Source organism: Phaseolus vulgaris, chromosome 2 (assembly GCF_000499845.2).
Source record: "Phaseolus vulgaris cultivar G19833 chromosome 2, P. vulgaris v2.0, whole genome shotgun sequence".
NCBI lineage: Eukaryota > Viridiplantae > Streptophyta > Magnoliopsida > Fabales > Fabaceae > Phaseolus > Phaseolus vulgaris.
This window is the reverse complement of record NC_023758.2, coordinates 8,296,654-8,319,178: the sequence shown is the minus strand read 5'-3', so window position 1 is coordinate 8,319,178 and position 22,525 is coordinate 8,296,654. Positions and strand designations below refer to the sequence as shown.

General features: G+C 34.9%; 2 protein-coding genes across 2 annotated transcripts; one reads left to right on the top strand and one right to left on the bottom strand.

Moving 5' to 3' along the window:
* Positions 1-1,060: 1,060 nt before the first annotated feature.
* On the top strand, positions 1,061-2,187 carry LOC137810579 (thioredoxin H2-like). The gene is made up of 3 exons (XM_068611927.1): positions 1,061-1,276; positions 1,470-1,592; positions 1,741-2,187. The coding sequence occupies exons 1-3, from the start codon at positions 1,121-1,123 to the stop codon at positions 1,870-1,872; spliced, it is 411 nt and encodes a 136-aa protein (XP_068468028.1). The 5' UTR covers positions 1,061-1,120; the 3' UTR covers positions 1,873-2,187.
* A 3,542-nt stretch (positions 2,188-5,729) lies between these two features.
* LOC137810578 (uncharacterized) lies at positions 5,730-7,935 on the bottom strand. The gene is made up of 2 exons (XM_068611926.1): positions 7,230-7,935; positions 5,730-6,436 (listed from the first exon to the last, which is right to left on the bottom strand). Exons 1-2 carry the CDS (start codon positions 7,610-7,612, stop codon positions 5,986-5,988), a joined length of 834 nt encoding a protein of 277 aa, XP_068468027.1. The 5' UTR covers positions 7,613-7,935; the 3' UTR covers positions 5,730-5,985.
* Between the last annotated feature and the right edge of the window lie 14,590 nt (positions 7,936-22,525).

Sequence of the window (22,525 nt, the reverse complement as noted above, 5' to 3'; positions counted from 1 at the left end):
CAAATGTTATTTGGTTTGTTGAATATCCTAGATGTGTAGATCCATGTGAGATCTATGTGATTGTTTTGTGTTGGGATTTAAAGAAGATTGAATAATTGAGAAATTGATTAATGTAATTTGGTTTTCTCTTTTGATTTAATTGTGCATATAATTATATTTTCACTAGCTTACTCTTGTTTTTCTTATTGTGTTTGAATTGTGATGACTATACTACGTACACGAGCAAATGATCTCATACAGGTGTCGGAGGGTCTGAAGAGCTTTAGGATTTTGACTTGAAACTTATATTGTAAATATTTGTATGTATTAGGAATGTTTTTGAAAAACTCTAAGTTTGTATATAAACATATAGAATTTGTACAATAATAGTGAGATGTATTTCTTGGGTGTTACAATATTATTTTCTATAATATTAATTACTTAATATTGATATTTTTATAACACCGATAGTTAAAGATAACAAATAAATTATTTTTTGTGCTGAAAAATATTTAAATTAATCAGACTTTAGTATATAAATATAACTAATATATAATGTTTTCAATAAAAGAAAAACGAAAATAAATATGTACATAATTTTGAATTTTATCTTCATTTTAAATTATTAAAATATATTTAATTTATTTCATATTTTATTATATTTTATCTTTTTTATTTATTTATTCATTTAGCATCCATCTCTTTGATATGAATGATCATTTATGGAAGGAAAATATTATTTTGACAATTGTAGAATAAAATAAAAAATGCTCTAGTTTACTAAGTGATATAATGTAATTTTAAAATTGTTTCATTTATTTACCTTTACATTTCATAAAAAACATTTTTTTTAAAATAATTTGATGGTACAGGATCAATACTTTTTCTTTAATGAACATGAATATTGAATGACATTGGCACCAACCATTTATTGTAGCACTTATGCTCTCGAATGTCTCAAAGCAGTTGTTTCAATGGTCCACTTTACCACCCTACTTGATAGAATATATTCATTTCTATAGAAGTTACATAGCACATTCCTACTTCTTTGTAAACCATCTCTATATATTCCAAGTTTGTAACCATTTTGCCACCAACCAAACCAATTAAGAAACCTCACACTAGCTTCTTGCTATTTATCATGGCACCCACCATTTATAATTTTAAGTCTTTTAGATCTTCAGGGTCATTCCATTATTCAACACCAAAAACAGACTCCAATTCCAACCTCCTTACCTTTCACTCAACGGATAAATGGAATGCTCATTTTAAAGCTGTCAAAGAAACTAACAAGCTGGTATGTTTGTGTTTATGCTCTTTAACTAGTAACATAATTAACTAAAAATATTATGTTAGTTTTTGGTAGCCCCAAATTCAAACTCACAACCTATCTCTCTCCCTTTCACTTTTCCTACCAAGCTAACTTTATATCACCTTATCACTCTCATAAAGCTGGTTTTCCTATTTGTCTGTTTTTGTTTTTGGTGCAGATGGTACTTGATTTCACAGCTACATGGTGTGGACCTTGCAAACTCATGGACCAAGTTCTCCAGGATCTTTCTGCAGAATACACAGATGCTGAGTTCATCAAGATTGATGTGGAGGAGTTAAACGTGTGTCACTCTTTCCCCTTTACTTTAATTAATATGTTAGTTGATGTCAAAGCAACAATATACTTAACATCTAAATGTTATTCTTTATTAGACAATTGAATTTCACCCAGTGAGAACTGATTTATATTCATGGTATGAATGATAACAGGAAGTTTCTCAAGCACTCCAGGTTAACCAATTGCCAACATTTGTACTCGTTAAGAAAGGGAAAATTGTTGATAGAGTGGTGGGGGTGAAAAAGGAGGAGCTGAAAAGGTCGGTTGGGAATCACATCAAATAAATGAGTGATTATGCACTGTAATAAAATCAGAAAGGCTCAACACCACATTCTGCCATCACTATTTCAATGAAAAAACAAACTATCAACAACTGAGTTTGAAATAAACTGGTGTCATCATTTCACCAAAGAGAAAGATATTTGTTCTTTTACCATTACAAGTGTACAATCTACTATGTTGCACGTAGTTGCCCTCGTTGCCCCTGTTTAGCATACAAGGGCATCTATTAACATATATCAATATTATCCTCTTTATTTTTTTTTTGTTATTTGTGTTGGTGTTGATGAATAAAATAGAACAAGATATTTTATTATCAATATTTGCGGTAACTGTATCCTAAATGTTTATGAGCACTTTACTTAAAAATATTTATTCAACAATTGAAATAAGAAAAATAAAGAGTCACATGCAGTTACGTGCAGTTACAAAAACACAATATTTAATACTCCTCCTTGATTTTTGAACTGCAAACTCCAATCTTCTGTCTTAAGAATTCAAACTTGCTAGCTGGAAGTGACTTGGTAAACAAATCTGCAACATTTTTTTTCTTTTCGCAGATTCTGAAAGACTTTTGTCAAAGCCTAAACTAAGAAGATAATCATCTATTCGCCTATAAACTTTGTCTTCTTTTTCTTTCCACAATAAAACCTTTAGGTTGCTCAACATAAATTTCCTCTTTAAGAAATTCATTTAGGAATGCTGACTTGACATCCATTTGATGTACCTCTCTATCTCAAGGTATGTCAAAAAACTCTCAAGTTTTGTTCTTCTCAATCATATACAACTCCTCCTCCATTTCCTTTTTCCACTTTGGGTCATTGATAACTTCTATGTGATCAGCAGGTTTACATATTCCAACGTTACATCTCTGATATATGTCGGAGAGTAATTGAGTGCCTTTAATTGGTGGATCATCTTTCATTTCATATTTTTGCATCTTGAGAAGCCCTTGACCAAGCTTCTTGTGTCATAACTCAGTAGTATTTTTCTTTGTTGTTGAAAATACTATCTACTCCTCCTGAAATAGATCTAATGAGAAACTTTTGCCTTTCATTTTTACCTTGAACATATCTTGTCCTGTAGCATCCTTGACCAAACAGTGGTTATCTTAAAAAAAACACCTTGAAGCTTTTTTGTAGCAACTGACCAACACTTAATAAATTTTGGTCTATGTTAGGTAGATATAACACATCAGTAATAGTTTTAGTACCTGAATGTGTTGCTACAACAATGGTTCCTATTCCTTTTACTGGAATGTGACCCCCATGACCTATCTTAACCTTTGAAATTTTTGAAGGCTTCATTCATGATACAAACCAAGACAACAAGAAGATGACCAAGGATGCAAACTATGAAAGGTCATCTCAACATTCAAGTAAAGACCTCACCAGAGGGAGAAATGGACAAAGACCAGAGCATCTCAAGTTCTTCCTGCTGGTTTACTTAAGTATAAAAAATGTTGTAAATAATTTGAGCTCACTCTAGGGGTCCAAATAACAAAGATAGGCTAGAATAAGGTGTCTTTAGAATAATAGGGGGTGTGGGTAGCATTTTAGCTTGTTCCTAGCCCTTTTGGAAGACATTTTGACCTAGTTTCTAGAAGGACAAGCCTAGGATGTGGGTTGCCCATTTTTTCCCTTTTCCCATCCTACCATTTTAGCTTGTTCTCCAAGACTCCTTCACCTATAAATAGGAGGCCTACCTAGTGTATTTTTAAAAGTTGAAATTAATAGAAGAAGAGTTACTTTGCACAAATTGTGTGAGGTGTTAGTGAGTCTTGATTCTTCTTAGCATTTAGGTCTTATCTTGTGAGTAATTGAGAGCTCTCAAGTGGCGGCTAGCAACACTTATCTTGGAGGTCAACCACACTCCAAGTGGCGTGTTCCACTTCTCAAATCCATCACATGAGCTTTCTCCTTCCTTCATCTCTTCTTCCCTTTGTCATTCCATTTTTTACTTTTTATGTTATGTTCTTGCTTTGTTTCATTCTTCCATTCGGAAATTCTTATTTGGTTTGTCCTTTCATGTTTTTTAATTTCGCACCCATTGGAATCATGTTCACCTTGTAATTGTCTTTTCATTTTGCTCTTGTGAAGAAAATCTTCTCACTTACTTAACCACTTGGTTAAGTTCATGTCCAGTGGGGATCTTCTTAGAGTTCTCACCTTATACTTGCCTAAAATCTCAACCTAAGTAAAGTGTCACATCATAAAATGAAATATCCTAAAATCAACTCACATCACTTCAACTCCTTGAAAAGTTCTTTGTCATAGGTCATGTGATTTGTGCATCCACTGTCAATTAGCCAAGATGCACTTGAAATATTTCTGGAGAAACCAGTTGCAACGAAAATTTCATCCTCCTCCTCATTTGCAATTTGAGCATCTACATCTTGTTGCTCATTTTGGTTTCTACAAATGAATACTTCATGCCAAAGTTGATTGCACTTGATGCACTTAGCATCAGGTCTTCTCCAACATTTGAATGGTGGGTGGCCTTTCTTTCCACAGTGTTGGAAAGGTGGATAGGTTTTCTTTTTATTCCTGTTGTAACCTTGATGCTTGGTTGTTAAGGCTCCTATTGCTCCATCTTGTCTCATGACTCTTCTTTGTTCTTGTGCTTGTAAAGCATTGAAGAGCTCTGCAAGAGAAATCTTTGATAGGTCCTTTGTGTTCTTCAAGGTTGTTATGGTGGCTTCAAACCTTTCTGGAACGGTTACAAGCAAATTTTCCACAATTCTTGAATCATTTAACACAGATCCAAGCAACCTCAATTTGATGGCAATGCTTAGAAGTCTGTCAAAGTACTCTCTTACGGATTTTGACTCCTTCATTCTCTGCAATTGAAACTCCCTAGATTCAGCACTTGCATTCCATGAATCTTCTCATCACCTGTATATTCTGCCTTGAGATAATCCTAGATTGTTTTTGCTGACTTCAAGAACATTATCCTTGTGAATACCATAAGAGATACAACTGCAAATAGGCATGTTTTTGCCTTTGATCTCTTCATCTTCTTTTCCTTTTGTGATTTTATTTGTGCCACAGTAGGGTTTTTTGGAAGGGACTCAATTTCATAGTCTTCTTCTTCAGCTTCTCATAGATCCAATGCTTTTAGGTAGGTCTCCATACTAACAACTCACATCTGATAATTGCCTCCATCGAAGACTAGTGGTGCCATTACAAAAAAATTGGACCCTCCTTCCATTGGTGCACTCTACTAACCACACATATCCCTCAAGAAGATAGTTTGTATACCAATTATTGGTGTTGATGAATAAAACAGAGCAAGATATTTTATTATCTTTGCTAACAATTAACTTATAATACTTACACTAATAGTCTCCTAAATGCTTCTGAGCAGTTACAAAAACATATTTTCTAACAATTTGACTCTCCTCATCAAAATCCTCTAACTACTCATTTTATTGTTCGACTTCTCTCACAAGAAAAAAAAAACAAAATAATAATACTCCAACTGTCAGCTTAAGAAAAGGTTCTACAAGATAGAAGGCAAAATTTGAAAGAGAAATGAAGGGGCCAAAATGAATGGACATTGATACACGAAAGATTCTAACTAAAATAAAGAAACACCTTTAGAAAAGTCACTTTCAAACTAATCGCATCATAATAAACAAGACACTTTTGTATTTAACTGAAACCAGCCAATGCACAAATTGGTGGGATGCAGTGAAGTATGAGTTGCCTATATAAAAATAACATGATATCACCTACAACTAAAATCCTTAAAGTTATGCTTTTGTAGATATTTATGTCATATCTATTCATTTCTCATATCTATTTATTTCTATTCAATTCAATTCAACTCAATGTGAGACTTCAAGTCATACTAAAAATCGTAACACAAATAGCTATACTTCATTTCCTTTACTTGTTTATAGGAGACAGAGTAAAAATACTCCAAAACTGTAAAAGTATCCCTATATACACTTGTTTCCAAAGCTACATGTATGATATAGCATATAGCAACTATACTTGGTTTATTTGTCATATGCACAAACTTCCTGTAGATTGGTGGAGTTGCAAAACAGTTTACAGTGTAATTATTTTTTCTTGTTAAAGGATATTTACAGCTATTAGTCTCAAAATATTGGTTTAGTAATGAACAGCACTAAGAAGAATCCTTCTTAGACCAGACTTTTGTTGCGTGGTCAGTCTTGATGGAAACGCAACATCAAACTTGATTCTGAGGTTTCCTTTCTTGCCAGGTTCCTTTGAGATGGGCATACCTTCATTTGAGACCACTAGCTCAAAGCCTGGTCTCACAATATCAGTCACTTGGATTGTGAGATCTCTTCCATCCAATGTAGTCAAGTTAAAAGTCTTTCCTATTAGAGCCTCTACAAGTGATATCTTCTGGATCACTACAAGATCATTTCCATCCCTCTTGAAAATATCATGAGGTCTCTCATCCAAAACAAAAATTAGATCAGTTGGAGCACCACCTGGTTCTTGGTTGCCTTTTCCAGGAAAAGTGATTTTTGTACCCTTCTTCCAACCAGGTTTAATATTTATCTTCAAGATTTCTTCTACAGACTTTGACACTCTGCCAAAACAAAACAATAGGGCTCCTAATGAAATTGAAATGAGGAGGCAAAAAGTAGATAGAATGCTTCAAATTATAAGTTGGTAAAATTAGATGCAAATAGCCAAGTTCAACAGTAAATAAGTCTGATTGAAACAAGCCTATCAACATTTTTTACAAAGCAAATAAATTCTCCTTCTTTGTCTTCACTTGTTGGCACAGAACGGATGAATGTTTATGGATGTGTTACTGCACTAAGTGCACGATCAAACCAAATAAGCGTAACGCCAAAATAAAAAACATACCAAAACAACAGCGAGTGTAGAATCCAAACATAATAATGATAAAAACAACTACAATAATAACGAAAACAAAACACAAAGGACACAGTCATAGTATGGCCACGGGGTCATACCAACTACTCTGTAAACTATCCCAGCTTTATGGAGCAAAAAAACACAACATATTTGCCTTATAATACAATTCCATCTTAGCAGCAAAACTTCATTTGTTTATGGTTACATGTAATACAAAAGCGATCAATTTTCTATACTAGAAATATTTCAAATTCAAAATGCTTGGCGTTGTAGCCAACACAGACTTCTTGGTTACCTAAAGTTTCAACTCTAGTTAAAAACAACACCAAAACGCAAGAAACTGCATGTAAGTAATGTCCTCTAAAAATAACCTTCCAATACTCTAATTCAGGTAATGTAAAAGCAAATCATGCATCATAATTCTACCACAGGAATCACAATCTCTACTTGCAATGAAGTAACAACATTACCAATGAGAATACAAGGGAGATAGTTACCCGAATTCATCAGGAACAGTCCTTGAGACCTTCAACTTCTTTTTGCATCCCTTGTAAAGCTCCACAAGGGTACAAGTCAAGCTGCTTTCAACCACCCCTGCTTCCTTCATAATCCCATTACCATGTTCTTTGCTGAAGCGTTGAGAGTTAAGGGGATAGTGACCGTATAGATCATAGATCTGGCGCTTCTTGGGGTCAATGAGCACATCATAGGCCTCAGCAACCTGCTTGAACTTGGCTTCAAACTCTTCCTTCCTAAGCGGGTCTTCAAGGTTTTTATCCGGGTGCCATTTCATGGCCAAACTCCTATAAGCCCTCTTCACCTCTTCATTAGTGGCATCACGTTTCACCTTCAGTATCTTGTAGTAGTCACCAGCACCCATTTCAACACAACACGAACAAAAACCGAGTTCTGCTGAAAATCAGAGCTTTGTGAGGGGAAGAAATTTTGTATGCTTTTGTAAAGGACTTTGTGTAAGTGGCTGCAAAAGGGTAGGTAAGTATTAGAGGAAATCACGGTTTTTGGAAGAGATTTAAGCGGAGATAAGCACTGAAACAGAGTGATGACAAGAAACAGCACCAGATGCGTACTTTCAATTGTTGAGCTTTGCTTTTCTGTTATCTATTTTATCTTTTTGAATTACATGATTGGGAGATAGTTGATTGTTGTTGTAGTTGATTGATGTATATGTGCAGCAAAATGCGTGAATTATACGGAAATAATAGTTATTGGAGAGAATAATAGTGATAATAGATAGTGGCAAGTCAAATTGAAATCTTGGTTGAGTGTAAAGTTAAAATTGTTACATATACACAATACTGATATGAATTACTTTAAGTATTTTGTGGGCACAGTTTGTTTATCATCATTGATTTTCTCTTTCAGTATTGAAGGTTTTGCTTTTTATTGCATGAAAGCTACTCTGAAATATCTAGTGTAGATGCTAAGCGTTGAATGATTGAAGTATAGTAACAGTTATGACTAAGACTAGAGCTGCTTTTATTTAAAGCAAAGTATATTATTTATCTGATATTTTAAACATATTCTGGGACCACATAAATCTTACTATTTGAGACTTCTTTTTATAAAAAAATATAATAACATATTAAAGTGTGTTGACTTATATATATAAAAAGAGAGAGATATTTAGAAATAGAGTGTTGTACTTTGAAATCACAATCTATCATTTTAAGTAATATTTTTCTTAGTAATATTAAAGAGAATTGAGTGAATTATATATAAAACAGTGTATAAAATTGAAATTGAAATTTGCAACTAACACTTTTCTGATATGAATTGTATATGGTGGAGTCAAAGCACACGTAAATAACCCAGTCGGCAGAGAGTAGGGTACACGCTTTATTTGGAATTTCTTTTCTTATTTATCGACTTGGTTTTCCACTTTTTTCCTTGTAGTGCACCCCAATAAACAAGCAGAATTTTTTAAGATACGTATTTTTCAAACAATGATATTAAATATAAAATACTCCTCTATGTTTCAATCTCTGTAATTAATATATTCACGAATCTTACATCTTGTCAACAACTATTATAAGAGAATTTCAAGCAAGAATATTTCTTCCTTTAAATTTGAGATATTTGAATTTAGAAAATAATGAAAATTTTACCAATTGTTGTACTTTTTCCTTGTTTACGTATTCATATATAACTTTCCTTCTTGCAAGGTATCAATTCAATTTACAATACCAAAGTATTAATTCTCGATATTGCAAAATTAAGCCTAGCTTCAGGTAGTGTTCAAAATTGGGTTTTTTGTCGCAGTGTAGTATAATTTTAAATAAAAAGTTCACGAATGGGGAGATATTTTTTTTTCGAAAATGGGTAAATATTATATGGATTAAAATGGCCAAACGTAAGATACGAGATTTGTAAAATAAAAACGAATTCAATCTAAACCAGTAAATGGAATATACGTTTTTAATTAAAAAAAATAGAATCCACAGAAGCAAAAAATTAAAATATATAAGAAATCGTATTACATTGTAAATGCTTTTAAGATTTTCTTTATTATATATAATTAAAGAAAAATATGTTTTTATAAAATATTTTTTTATTATATATAATTAAAGAATGGTTGAATGAATAGGTTTTTATAAAAATAAAATTATTATATATATACTACAAGAAAATCATCAAATACAAATAGACGGTACTGTGGGAAAACCTGGAGTATGCGAGACTCCAAGTTCGCTTGCTCAAAAATTGTAATGCTAAAGTGGCTAAAAGTATGAGGATTAATGGCCAAATGTTGAGCATCTACATTGAAGAAGAACACCCTACAAAATTTGGAGGTCGGTGTATGTGCCATCGGAATTTTTTGATTCCTCCGATAGCATTTCTTCATTAAAGACCTACGTTGAGGAAATGGCGCAGTCGGTGTCAAGCGGCGAGGTGGAGGTCATGGGTGGACGGGTAGATCGCCGACCAGAGGAGGAGATGGAGGGAGGGGAGGTCCTGAGTGCGAATAGGACAAAATGGTTGTATTCTAAGATACCTGTTATCAACAGAATTGATGTTTAGAGAAAAGAACCCTTGGTATTCACTAAAGAGTAAACTGAGGGCCAGAAGAAGTCTGCGGAGGCTGCTGCGTTAAACCAAGATGAACAAGCATATTCAGTACCACAAAATTACCATCATGTGCATGATGAGCTGGCAAAGTTGGTGATGGATATAGAATGTAGCGGTACCCATAATGCACCTTTGGGCTAGGAGGGGAATCACGAGGCCCACTTCAGGACTGGGGGCGATCCTGGAGAGCATCGAACACAAAGAGCTGGTGCGTTCTCTAGTGCCAGGAAGAGTGCCTTAGAGGAGGATGGCGGTGGCAATCAGGTACGAAACTTGGAGACACCTAATTGTGAGGCAGAAGGAAAAGGTGAAGACAGTTGGTCATATAACCCAAACCCTAATCTCGTGGTGACTTGGAATAACGGAGGGTTGGAACTGCATAGCTTGCTCGAACCAGAGGAAGGCGCAGTGGGAAGCTCGTGCAATATACCTTCACGGCGGTGCATGATGAAAGATCTTTGTGAATTGGTGGAGCCAAGAACTCATCCTAGGCGACGTCAGATTGAGTGAGAGATTGTCTCAGGCTAGGAAGGACCTGCTGCCAAGTGAAGACTTACCAATAATTTCCATTTCAGATGGGGACATTAGCAATTGTAATGCCTGTGTGTGCATCTCTGGAAATAGGGAGGAGCTTGCAAATTTATGGGGCCTTGGTAAGCAAATTGGGCTCGCTTGTCGTCGGGAGGAAGAGGAGGTGGTCCAAGAACTTCAATGTATGGAAGAAAGAGATATGGAGTTCACGAAGAAATTAGAGGTGGGTAATCTAAAAGATTTTTATGCTGATATTTAATTTAAACATAAGAGGTCTAGGGGGAGGAACGAAAGCAAGATATCAGAGATGGTGCATATCTACAGAGGGGGTAGAATTTGTGTGCCTCCAAGAAATAAAAATTGCCCAACTCACGGATGCTAGGTGCTTTTCTTTATGGGGGGATAACAATATTGGTTTGATTCATAATGGTGGGGATAACGGTAATGGAGGTCTTTTATCTTTGTGGCACAAAGAAGCTTTTATCTATGAGAGTCATATCATGGGGAAAGGGTATATAGTTATTATGGGCCAACATAAGAAGTTTGTCCAAAGATGTTGTGTGGTTAATGTGTATGCGGGGTGCACCTTGAAAGAAAAGAAACTACTCTGGGAGGAACCGTCTATCTGTAAAGAAGCTTTTCATATTGCAATGTGGTGCTTTTGTGGGGACTTCAATGCAATAAGAAGTCGAGCTGAAAGGCAGGGGGCAAATAGAGGTGATTTTAACAGTGAGATAAAGGGCTTCAATGAGTTCATTGAATCAAGCATGTTATTGGATCTGCCCATTGTGGGGAAAAAATTTACTTGGTTCAAATCGAATGGAACGACAAGGAGTAGGATTGATAGAGTTCTTGTAACTGAAGAATGGTTGCAATGTTGGCCTATGTGAAAACAGTATGTCCAACGGAGGGAAGTCTTTGACCACTGTGCCTTGATGATCAAGTGTTTAGATAAGGACTGGGGTCTCAAACCTTTTAGAACAATTGACGCTTGGCACTTGGAACGAGGCTTTGATGGGATGGTGGAGGAAAGGTGGAAATCATACTTGAACCAAGAAAATGGTATAATAGGGCTTCAGGAAAAGTTCAAACTCCTAAAGACTAACTTAAAAACATGGAATAGGGATGTCTTTGGGAATCTGAACTCTACCAAGAGGACTATTCTACAGGATATTGGGAACCTTGATCACCAAGATTGTAATGGCCAAGTCGCGAAAAGTGTGAGGCGGATTAGAATCGATCTACTAAGGAGGCTCTGGGAGACAGACTGAAAGCTAGAATCTCTTCTTCGTCAAAAGGCTAGAACCAACTAGCTTAAATATGGTGATTCTTGCTCAAAATCCTTTCATTCATCACTAAGGTGGAGGAGACTAAGGAATGAAGTGAAGGGAGTTGAGGTTGGGGGTTGTTGGTGTGAGGAGTTTAACACTGTCCGTTTTGAAACAAAAAAGCTTTTCGAAGCTAGATTTAAAGCAATAAAAGATTTCGGGGTTAGACTTGATGGGGTTGAATTTAAATCCATCTCGATAGTAGAAAGCTTGCGGTTGATAGAAGTTTTTTCTGAGGAAGAAATTAAAGAAGTTGTGTGGCAAAGTGAAGGCTCAAAAAGTCCTGATCCAGATGGATTCAATTTCAACTTCATTAAAAAAAGTTGGAACTACCTTAAAGCAGATTTTGTAGCAGCCTTGGAGGTTTTCCATCAAACATGATATATCCCGAAGGGGTGCAATGCATCATTTATTGCACTTGTACCCAAAGTAAGGGACCCCTGCAAGCTCGATCAATTCAGACCTATCTCGTTAGTGGGGGCCATATACAAAGTCATATCTAAAGTGCAAACGAAAGACTAAAGAAAGTTCTACCTTCTATCATAAATGAAACCCAATTAACATTTATAAAGGACAGGGGCCTGGTTGATAGTGTGCTACTGGCAAATGAGGTGGTTGAGGAACTCAAGAGGAAGGGGAAAAAAGGCCTATGTATGAAGGTAGATTTTGAAAAAGTGTATGATTCAGTTAGATGGGATTTCTTGTATGACATGCTAGGTAGGATGGGTTTTCACAGTACATGGTTAAAATGGATTAGAGGATGTATGGAATTAGCCACAGTATCAGTACTAGTGAATGGGAGCCCTACGGAGGAATTTAGGTCGTCAAGAGGGTTGAGACAGGGAGACCCATTAACACATTTTTTGTTCATTATAGTGGTTGAAGGCCTTGCAGGAATAGTAATGCAAGCATTAAAAGCCAACATCTTGTCTAGGGTCAAGATTGGGAGTAAGGAGGTAGAGGTGAGCTTTCTGCAATTTGCGGATGACACACTCTTCTTTTGTGAGGAATCCTGGAGTAATGTCATCATTATGAAGACTATCTTAAGGGGTTTTGAACTAGCTTCCGATTTGAAATTAACTTTCACAAATCAAAGTTAGCAGGTATCAACGTTCAGAACCATAATCTTATTAGCTACTCAAAGATCCTGAATTGTTCCCAGATGGGTCATCCGTTTAAATACTTGGGTTTAGAAGTAGGAGGCAATCCAAGGAAGAAATCGTTCTGGGAACCTGTTTTGAATAAATTGAAATCTAGACTAAGTGTGTGGAAGGGGAGGTTCTTATCGTTGGCAGGTAGGAGTTATTTCATTAAGTCTGTACTCACCACAATCCCTCTTTTTTACCTGTCAGTGTTCAAGGCACCGGATTCAGTCTACAAGAGTATTATAAGCATCCAAAGGAAATTTCTATGGGGGTGGGAAAAGGAGAAAAGACCAATATCATGGGTAAGCTGGGGCGACTTGTGTAAACCGAAGGAAGATGGAGGTTTGAGGCTCAAGGACATCAGAAAGTTTAACTTTGTTCTCCTAGCTAAATGGAGATGGCAGTTCATCTCTCAAGAGAAAGGGAAGTTGAACGAGGTGCTACATTAAAAGTATGGTGCAAAGCTAGAATGCCCTCTTATTCCAGCGAAGCACCAATCGTGGTGGTGGAGGGACATAGTTAAGGTTTGTAAGGAGGGAGGAAAAGAGGGGTGGTTCCAAGAAGAGTTGCGGTGGAAACTAGGGAAGGGAGATAAAGTTAGATTTTGGGAAGATGTGTGGGTTGGTGAGTCAAATCTTAAAACATCGTTCCAAAGGTTGTTCTCATTGTCAACTAATCAGGAGTAAAAGGTAGAAGATGTAGGTGAGTGGGAGGGAACAAATTGGCGGTGGAGGCTACTGTGGAGGAGAGACAAGTTTGAGTGAGAAGCTGAGATGGAAGAGAAACTTAAGGAATGCATAGCTAGGGCCTCTATGAAGAGAAACATGAATGATATCCAAGTGTGGGGGGACGAGGCCTCTGAGAAGTACACGGTGAATGCAGCATATGAATGCCTAGCCAAGCAAACGAGAGGTATGCGGCAGGCTACTTTCGAGATTATTTGGAAAGCTAAAGCATTACCTAATGTGCTGACAACAGCTTAGAGAGTTCTCATAGATATAATCCCAATAAGGGAGGGGCTCTGTAAAATAGGAGTGCAGATGAATTCAATAGTATGTGTTATGTGTATGATCAAGGAGGAATCATGTCAGCATTTGTTTATAGAATGCAAATACGCTCAACTTGTTTGGTCTTTATGCCTCAATTGGTTGGGCATCAAGTTTGTACGACACAATGATCCAAAGATTCATTTTGAGAGTTTTCATTGTGCTTAGGCCAGCTATAAGAAAAATTTGGTCTGGAAAGGTGTATGGGCAGCCATTGTAAGGTGTATTTGGGACCAGAGAAACTCTATCTTGTTTAATTAAGGAGTAGTAAATGCACATGAAATCTTTCAGATGGCCCAACTAAAAGTGTGGTCAGGGTTGAAACATAGATCCAGATCCCTTGATTTCTCTTATGCATAATGGATTCTTAACCCGGTTATATGTATAAGTAGCAACAAATAATAAGGAGTGAGTGGCAGAGGGGCAGAGGGAGATTTTACGAGCTTTAGTGAACAAGTGTAAGGGCAAGCGGAGCCTTATGGTTTTGCCTAAGTCTAGTTGGGACTAAGAAGAGGCGGGTTACATCAACAGATTGTTGAGTTATGGGTGTGAAGTGGGTACAGGTACATGTGCAGCAAAAGGCGTGCGACAGTTGAGTAGGAGGCCAAAGGAGAGGAGGGATGTAGCTGCTGGTTGGAACGAGTTAAAGCAGGGTTAGGTTGGCAAGTGCAGGATTCTCTCAAATCATCATTACTAGTTGATTGGCTGATGTTGCATCAAGTTTTGACAATGAGGACCTAACTGGAAAAGTTTGGCAGAATGTAAGACTGGATGGTGCTTGGTTATGAGGAAAGGCACGCACATCAGTGTGGCGGATACAGAGCATAGATCACAGGAGCATTGACAGATAGGCAGTAGAAGATATAATATTGATAAAAGTGTATTGGCCCTGGTGGAAGATATACTGGTTGGTGCTTATAGGTGGAAATCAAGGCTTAAATTGATGGCTTTTTAAGTGGAGTTGTTGGATCCAGTTTGGCAGCTACAGGGTGCAGGTTGGGGGAGACGCATGGTTTTTTTTTTTGTAGTACAAAAGGTAAATATGACTTGCTATCTTAGACTAGTAATGTGGTCGTTTTGTTATAGCTGAAACGCATTTTGGTTTACCTGGAAGGTACTGATGGTATGTGAAACAAGTAGCATTTACTTGGCTTATTGCAATTAAGGCAATCCAAGTGAAGTTTGGGTGGAGTTTTGTTGGTTGCTGGTTTTATGCAGGTGTAAGGACTTGTTAGGTTGTAGCTTATGGTTTTTTATTCCTGTTAGAAGTAATAGAAACTGTTTTCTTTAGCTGCTATTTTTATGGGTTGTTGTGTGCTATATGGTCAGTGTTCAGCTTGGCTGATCTGGTTTATGATAATAGGAATGCAGGAGTGCTCTTGTAGTATTTATCTACTTTTGAACTTGTTTTTTTTATACGGGCAAAAGTGGTCCCCTTTATTAATTTAATTCTTTGTTGATAAAAAAAAACAATTTTAGAGACAAAAAATAATTAGTTATTATATTAACTAAATTATAGACAATTTTAGAGACTAAAAAAAAATTGGTTTCTAAATTAGTTTCTATTACTGTTAAATAGTTTATAAATTGGTATCTAATTAGCTACCAAGGTTTTAACTACCAATTATTTAAATTCTAAATTTGGTAGCAAAAACATTGGTCCCTAATTAGATACCAATTTATAAACTATTTAACAATAATAGAAACTAATTTAAAAACCAATTTTTTTTTTTAGTTTCTAAAGTGATTTTTAATTTAGTTAATATAACAACTAATTATTTTTTGTTTCTAAAATTGATTTGTATTTAATGATTTTCTTGTAGTGATAATTAAAAAAATAAATATACTTTTTGATATTTAATACATTAAAATTATTTTAAATTTTTAATAAAATTAATGATGTAATATCTTAATATAAAAAAAATATAATTAAAATGTTTCACATTCATCATAATTTGCCGTCATATACATTCACTGATTCAGATCAATGTCACACTCATACATATTTCTTAGAGTCGACTTTATGCATTCACACGTCATCCAATGATATTAGATAGAAAGTAAATTGTTTAGGAAGGTAATATCTTGACATTCTTCTAGAAAAAAACACTCATTTAATAATTAATTTTAATTATATATTTGTATTTGTATTTTAAATTATAATATATTTTATTATATTATTAAAGTGAGTTATAAATTGGAAGTTTAACTTTTCAAATTATCAATTTGTTTGGGTATGGATGTAGTCCTTAGAAAGAGAGTTATTTTAGACTTCTCTTCCTGCACCTTTACATTTTTCTTCCTGCACCCCAACAATTTTAAAATTCCTAAATTGACCTTGACCTATTATTTGAAAAGGGGTACTGGAGTTTCTTTGCCACTGTTCATCTTCTTCATTCATATCAGGTGTTGGTGCAAGGTCTTTGTAGTTGTGCGGAACAAGGTGACGGAGTAGGCTATGTTGTCGAAATGTTGCTTGGGTTCTAAAGATAAAAATTAAGTTTTTTTTAGAATCATTGATGATTATGGAGTTTTTGTGGTTCCTGAAAACCAGGATTGAGTAATGTGCTACGGATTCATCAATCCGGAATTGAATAATGTACTACGGATTCATCAATCTGGACTATTACTGGAAGCAGCAATATGAAATATTACCAAAACTACCAATCTGAAAGGATTTTTGTGGATTCCATAATCTGGAATGTGAAAAAACATATATGAATTCTTTATTCCATAAAACTACCGGATTGCATTATCTGAGATATTATAGATTAAGTGTGGAAACGAAAATCCGAAAAAAAAATAGAAGTACATATCCAAAAACCATAAATTTACTTACCTTCAAGTTGTTAAGATCACCCAAAATCTGGACACTGGGAGTTGCGGCTGTGCTGGAAAGAAGAAAATGAAAGTGAGAGTTTTAGGTTTTTAGGAATTAGAGGCATTTTAGGGTTTTTAAAAAATAATAAGAACAGTTTAGTCTTTACATAACATTATGGGGGTGCAGGAAGAAAAATGTAGGAGTGCAGGAAAAAACTGCCTTCTTTTAGTTCTTAAGCTGAATCAACCCACTTATGTTCACTTCAAGGCTTTTGCTTTCTGTACCCCTGATTTTTTAACATACACCCTTGTAATTGGGTGAAATGATTTAATTGTCTTCTATCTTCTTCTCCTTCAATGTCCGTCACCATTGTCGTCACCCCTGCACCATCATCGTTGTAGAAGAATAAGAAGAATAAGAGAAGGAGAACAGTGCAGAAGAAGAGCCAAAAAAAAACTCGTTTTGAAATGTTTTTTTCTAGAACACATCTCATGTTTTCCAGAAAGTCCTTTTCAGAACATATTTCATATATTTTAGAAAACTAAATTTTTTATTCTGGAATGCTCTTTCGAAAGTTGAAGTTGCTGAATAGGGCTAGTAGTTTAGTTTTTTGTTATTCTGCTAACAATTTCACGTGCAACACTTACCAATTTCAAGAAAATTCTCATACTATGAATTCCATAAGACAATCTCCTTCCTAATTTTTTTCAAAAAAAAAGGGAAAAATTAATCATTTTTACGTCGTGTTTCAATTCTTTTGTCTATTTCTATTAAAATAAACTAATGGGTGGGCAAGATCAATTGCAAGAAGTACAAAAAAGTTTACCTGCCTAAATTTTCTCTAGTTTAAATCCAGTGATTAGGGAGTGGAGGAATAATTACTATAATAAATAACACGTAAATCACCCATTAATTAACCCCAAGTGGAAGGATAAGTTATTAAGGATATTTTAGAAAACAATAGTTGATAAAAAAGTAATAAGAATTGATCTTATACAAAATTTATTGTTGGAATATATAAAATGTATTTTCAATAGTTTTTTATGAACAAATCATCATCGGCATGGCCACCGACTAAACGCGTCAAAAATACATTTAAAACATTAAATGGCAGGTGGTGAGAGTTATGGAAATGCCCTACGAATTAGAGTCATGTTCCATCAAATCCGATTGACACCTCGAGAACTCAGTTAACCTTGATTTATTAAAGATATCATCTAAATATATCTTCCTATAAATCAAGTAATCATACTAGAAATCAATTAATACTGATATTTGATAGATTCAACTCATCACAACAAAAGGTCTATGACTAAACACTATAAAATAAACCTTGTACATAGGTGTAAGGTACATTTTCAATCAATTTTCACTATACATTTTTAACACATAGTACTTACTTGATCGTCGAAGTACTTTTTGCATGACAACTTCGACCAAGTACAAGCAACTAAATAATAAGGAGATTTGAAGGAAGGAGGAGGGAGTGATTAGTCGACTGACACGTCAACAATTGTACAACCAATTTCAGATACTATATAGACCCACTTTATTTATATAGACCCACTTTATTTATACAATTACAATAGACTTTTAATTCATCTCATATGATTTTAAAAACAATCTTCATTTAATTTCTTAACCAATACCCAATTGTGACTTGGTGGAAACACACATTTTTGCTATCTGAAATAAGTTAATGAAAATATTGTATTTTCCTATATAAAGGTAACTTGGACTAAAACATTTAAAATAATTTATGATAATTCTTTTCCAAATAAATGTTATAAAATAAAATTTCACAACCAATCTCTACGCAACCTTGTGAAACTATAAGTCAAAACCTACATAATTAGATAGGGGATGTAATACCCGTGCTTACAATCTATATTCATTTTATAAGAAAGTTTTAAGTTAATTAGGTTTTTGATTCTCAAGTAAGACTCGAATTTATATGTTTATGAAATCTGAGTCATATTTATCACCTAGAACAACATTAGTTAATTAAACTAAATAAATGTTTTTTATACAAATGTTCAGTAAAATTTGTTCACTTTATTAAATAATGTATGTATGTTGGTTGTATATGCATGCATTTAAATCCTGATATGAAATCATATTCTTCGTTATTCAAAAACTTGAAATCTTCCTTAGAGTAGTTAGATAACTGAATTTGATGATAGATATTATGATATCAGGATTTGCTTCTGAAACTTCAAGAGGAATCTCCCTATAAATGAAAAAGCAATTCAAGTCTAAAAGGAGACTCCAATACAAATAATGTTATTTGAAACCACTCAAGCTTACCAGAACAATTATAAACAAGATGTTGAAACCAATGAGTTAGAGTATATAAAAAAAAGTATACACAATCAAAGTAAAAACCCAATAATCCATATTTGATTAACAGTTGTAAGCATTTGTTCCAATCTTATAAACCGACTTATAATACGAGGTTAGGGTTGATAATGTTAGATGGGCCGGTCCGTAGCCCACTAAAAAATGCAGGACAAGTTCACTATTTTGGCTCGACAACCCACTTAGGTCTATCCCACATAACTCGTAACTCGCACGGGTCAAGCATAGGGTGGGGCGTGCTAGCTTGCTAGCTTGCTAGCCTGCATGAAAATAAAAATATTTTTTTTCAGCACCTCATCAAATTTCTTTCTGCATCTCATCAATTCTTGAAATCAAATTTCGGAAGTCAAAATAGTTGTTCCAGATTTTGAAAGGAAAAATAATTATTTCGGAAAGGTTATTCTGGAACTATTTTTTTATCTTCTAAATTTTCATTTATGGAATTCACTTTTATATTATGGAAATTAAATTTTGAAATTGATGAGGTGCAGAAAGAAACATCCTAATAAAAAATACAATTTTTTCTTATACGAGCTAGCCCACCAGGCAACTCTTATGCTAGACGAGCCAGCAAATTCAACCCGTATCACTTTTGCAGGGCGAGCCAACCTGTATTTTTACCCCTATGTGAGGTTTATGTTCACTTATATACTATGAAATATCCTTACCTTTAGTCGATGTGAGATCTCCAACACATCCCCTTGTGCGACTATATATTTATGGGTGTGCCGATAACGGGTGGCTTGATAAGCCCAACAAACTTTCGCTATGATAGACTTTAAAATGACTCTTATACCATATTAAGAAATGGACTTTAAACCTAACTCAACCTTATAAAACTAGGTTATAAGATGAGACTTTCACTCACTTATATAGTATGAAATGTCCTTATCTCTAGTCGATGCATAATCTTCACTAATGCATTTGTTGATTAACAACAAATTTTGAAAAGAAGAATCTGATACGTTATCGTGTGGTTGCGCACGTGGGAGGGATTTATGTTAGAGAAAATAGGCAACACAATTTGCCCCCTCATGTTCCACATTCTAGTATTTTCACAAGCTCATTCAAACACACTTGGAGTTTCCATATATTTTGGAGAAAACAATGACAAAGAGTTTTTCCTCCTCAATGACATTAAGAAGAGAGGAGGAAATATTTTCTCATCTATGAAGATTGTAGTCAATGTATATGTTTTGTTGGAGTCTGGTAAAGGAGACATGAAGGTGGGCAATGAAAGTGTAACGCATGTCCTCGCCTCTGAAGTTGAGGAACACGTCGTGGTTTTCATGAGTGGGTCCAGAGAAAAAGGTTGACCATGCCATGGATAAAAGGGTTTGGTGGGAGTTTTTCTTAAAGGATTTAACACTCGTTGACTATGTGAATATTGTTGGGTTCAATAGTGTCAAAGTTCAAGAAGGGGTGAATTGACCTTTTAAAACTTTCTCGCAGATTCAAGTTTTATCACAGTATACAGAAAATAAATCGATTTATTTAGCAATGAACAGATTTATTTTTACACTATTTATGTATTAAAACGTTTATACCAGTCAAGTAATTCTTGAAATTATGCAAATTGATTTGCAAGCTATACACACACTGATTTTAAGAGGATATTATGTAAAACAGAATCAGTGACCTTCAATTTTTTTTAAGCAAGTGATAAAGGTTCAATTATTAGCTTGACAATCAATTGGGTAACCTATCACAATCAAACAGTTCCAGTTGTAATTAACAGTTCATATATCTTCTTAACATAACCAAACTGATTTTCCAGAAAATAAGAATATATTCAATTTTAGACAGACTAACAGATAAGTAAGAATCCGAGTGCATGGATGAAGAGAAATGAACACACAACAGTTATACTGGTTCACTCAAATGAGCTACATCTAGTCTCACCTAATCCAAGGTGAAATCCACTAAACAAATGTACCAAACACACTTACACAACCACTGTTCTTGAACCCTACAAGAACCTTGACACACTTGTTGTAAAACACTATTTCAGCACACACACTCTTTAAGAAACCCTATCAAGAAGAGTTTACAATCACACTTTTACAAGAAATGAAATATGAAACGAATACACATGATAGACGCTGCAGAAATCTGCCTTAGACCAGTAGAACAGATTGCTCACCCAACTAATATAGAAAAGCAACTTATAACAGATTTTAAAAAAACAGTTAAAGCTGTTATAAAAAGAACAGATTGAAAATAAAATGAACAAATTTATTTTCAAAAGCAGTTAGAGAATCTATTATGTGAAGGAGACTTAGTCAAACACACTGGTGCAAGGATAAAACGAAATAAGCTTTTAAGATACACATGGCACCAGACTAAAAAGAATACATTCATTTACAGATGAACAAATTTATTTTTCAAAACGATAACAAAATAAACTTAACTACTGAAACACAGTCGTTTTGAGAGAGTGAGGACTTAGTCAAAATACTTGATGCACAAAACCTGATTTTCAAAGCCCTTAGTCAATGCATCAGTTTAAAAAAGAATCTATTTATTTAGAAAAGAACTGATTTATTTTTCATGCAGTAAGGGTGTTTTTGCAAAACATGTGAAAAACAGTTTCAGAAAACTTGTGCTTGCTCTTATCACATGGTCAGGGATTAAGAGGTGAGTTACCTAGCAAAAAGCCTACTCTAAAAACCTCTAAACTATACCTAAGACATTCTTAAAGCAAATGTAAATACAAATGAAATTTACACAAAAGACTTCATCAAACACATGTCTTGAAGGGGCAGCAACCATCTTCAACAATCTCCTCCTGTTTGATGGAGACAAATCCTCATAGCTCTGTTCCTTTAAGAACCTGTACTGCACCAAATACCAAACCAAAAAATTGAAACATTGCATAACATGTGAATCAGTTTCAAGGTGCAGAATGTAACTTCCTGTTTCACCTAGCTTCACCTAGCATGGTGAGCTATTTTTCTCCCCCTTTGGATTCATCAAACAGCATTTAAGCATAGAGAAAGATAAAATAGAAACCCAACCATAACAGTCCAGAAAACAAATACAAATTGTTCAACTTTACAGAAATATAAACTGATAAAAGGAAAGCATGGAAAGCAAGATACTTCTAATCTTTGTAATATAACTCTGCAAGCTGCAACTGAACTCCTTCAATTTGATCATCAAGGTGCTGAAACCTTGCTTGAGTTGTCTCAAAATATGCTCTTTGTTCTGATGTCATGGCATCAAGGCGATACAGAACTTGGCTAATGGTTCACCTCTGTACTCTGGGGTTTAATATGCAACAATAGCCTTCTGATGAGTTGCAGCAGCTTCTTCATGCACTGATTGGGGAGCTGGTGAATCTCCTCTGATTTCTACAGATGGAGAGCTTATCCTTTGACTTCTAGCATGATCAGCAAATGGCTCTTGCCCGTAGGAGTGATGGATAATATAGCATGAGTGTTCTGCAGCTTGAACCGTGTCATCTTCCATGGGAAC

What these genes read in the sequence shown, in the direction of transcription:
- LOC137810579 (XM_068611927.1), top strand. Translation starts at nt 1,121, where the DNA reads ATGGCACCCACCATTTATAATTTTAAGTCTTTTAGATCTTCAGGGTCA. An exon ending in TCAAAGAAACTAACAAGCTG is followed by an intron (nt 1,277 to 1,469) that starts GTATGTTTGTGT and finishes TTTTTGGTGCAG; the next exon opens with ATGGTACTTGATTTCACAGC. An exon ending in TTGATGTGGAGGAGTTAAAC is followed by an intron (nt 1,593 to 1,740) that starts GTGTGTCACTCT and finishes GAATGATAACAG; the next exon opens with GAAGTTTCTCAAGCACTCCA.
- LOC137810578 (XM_068611926.1), bottom strand. Translation starts at nt 7,612, where the DNA reads ATGGGTGCTGGTGACTACTACAAGATACTGAAGGTGAAACGTGATGCC. An exon ending in ACTGTTCCTGATGAATTCGG is followed by an intron (nt 6,437 to 7,229) that starts GTAACTATCTCC and finishes TTGTTTTGGCAG; the next exon opens with AGTGTCAAAGTCTGTAGAAG.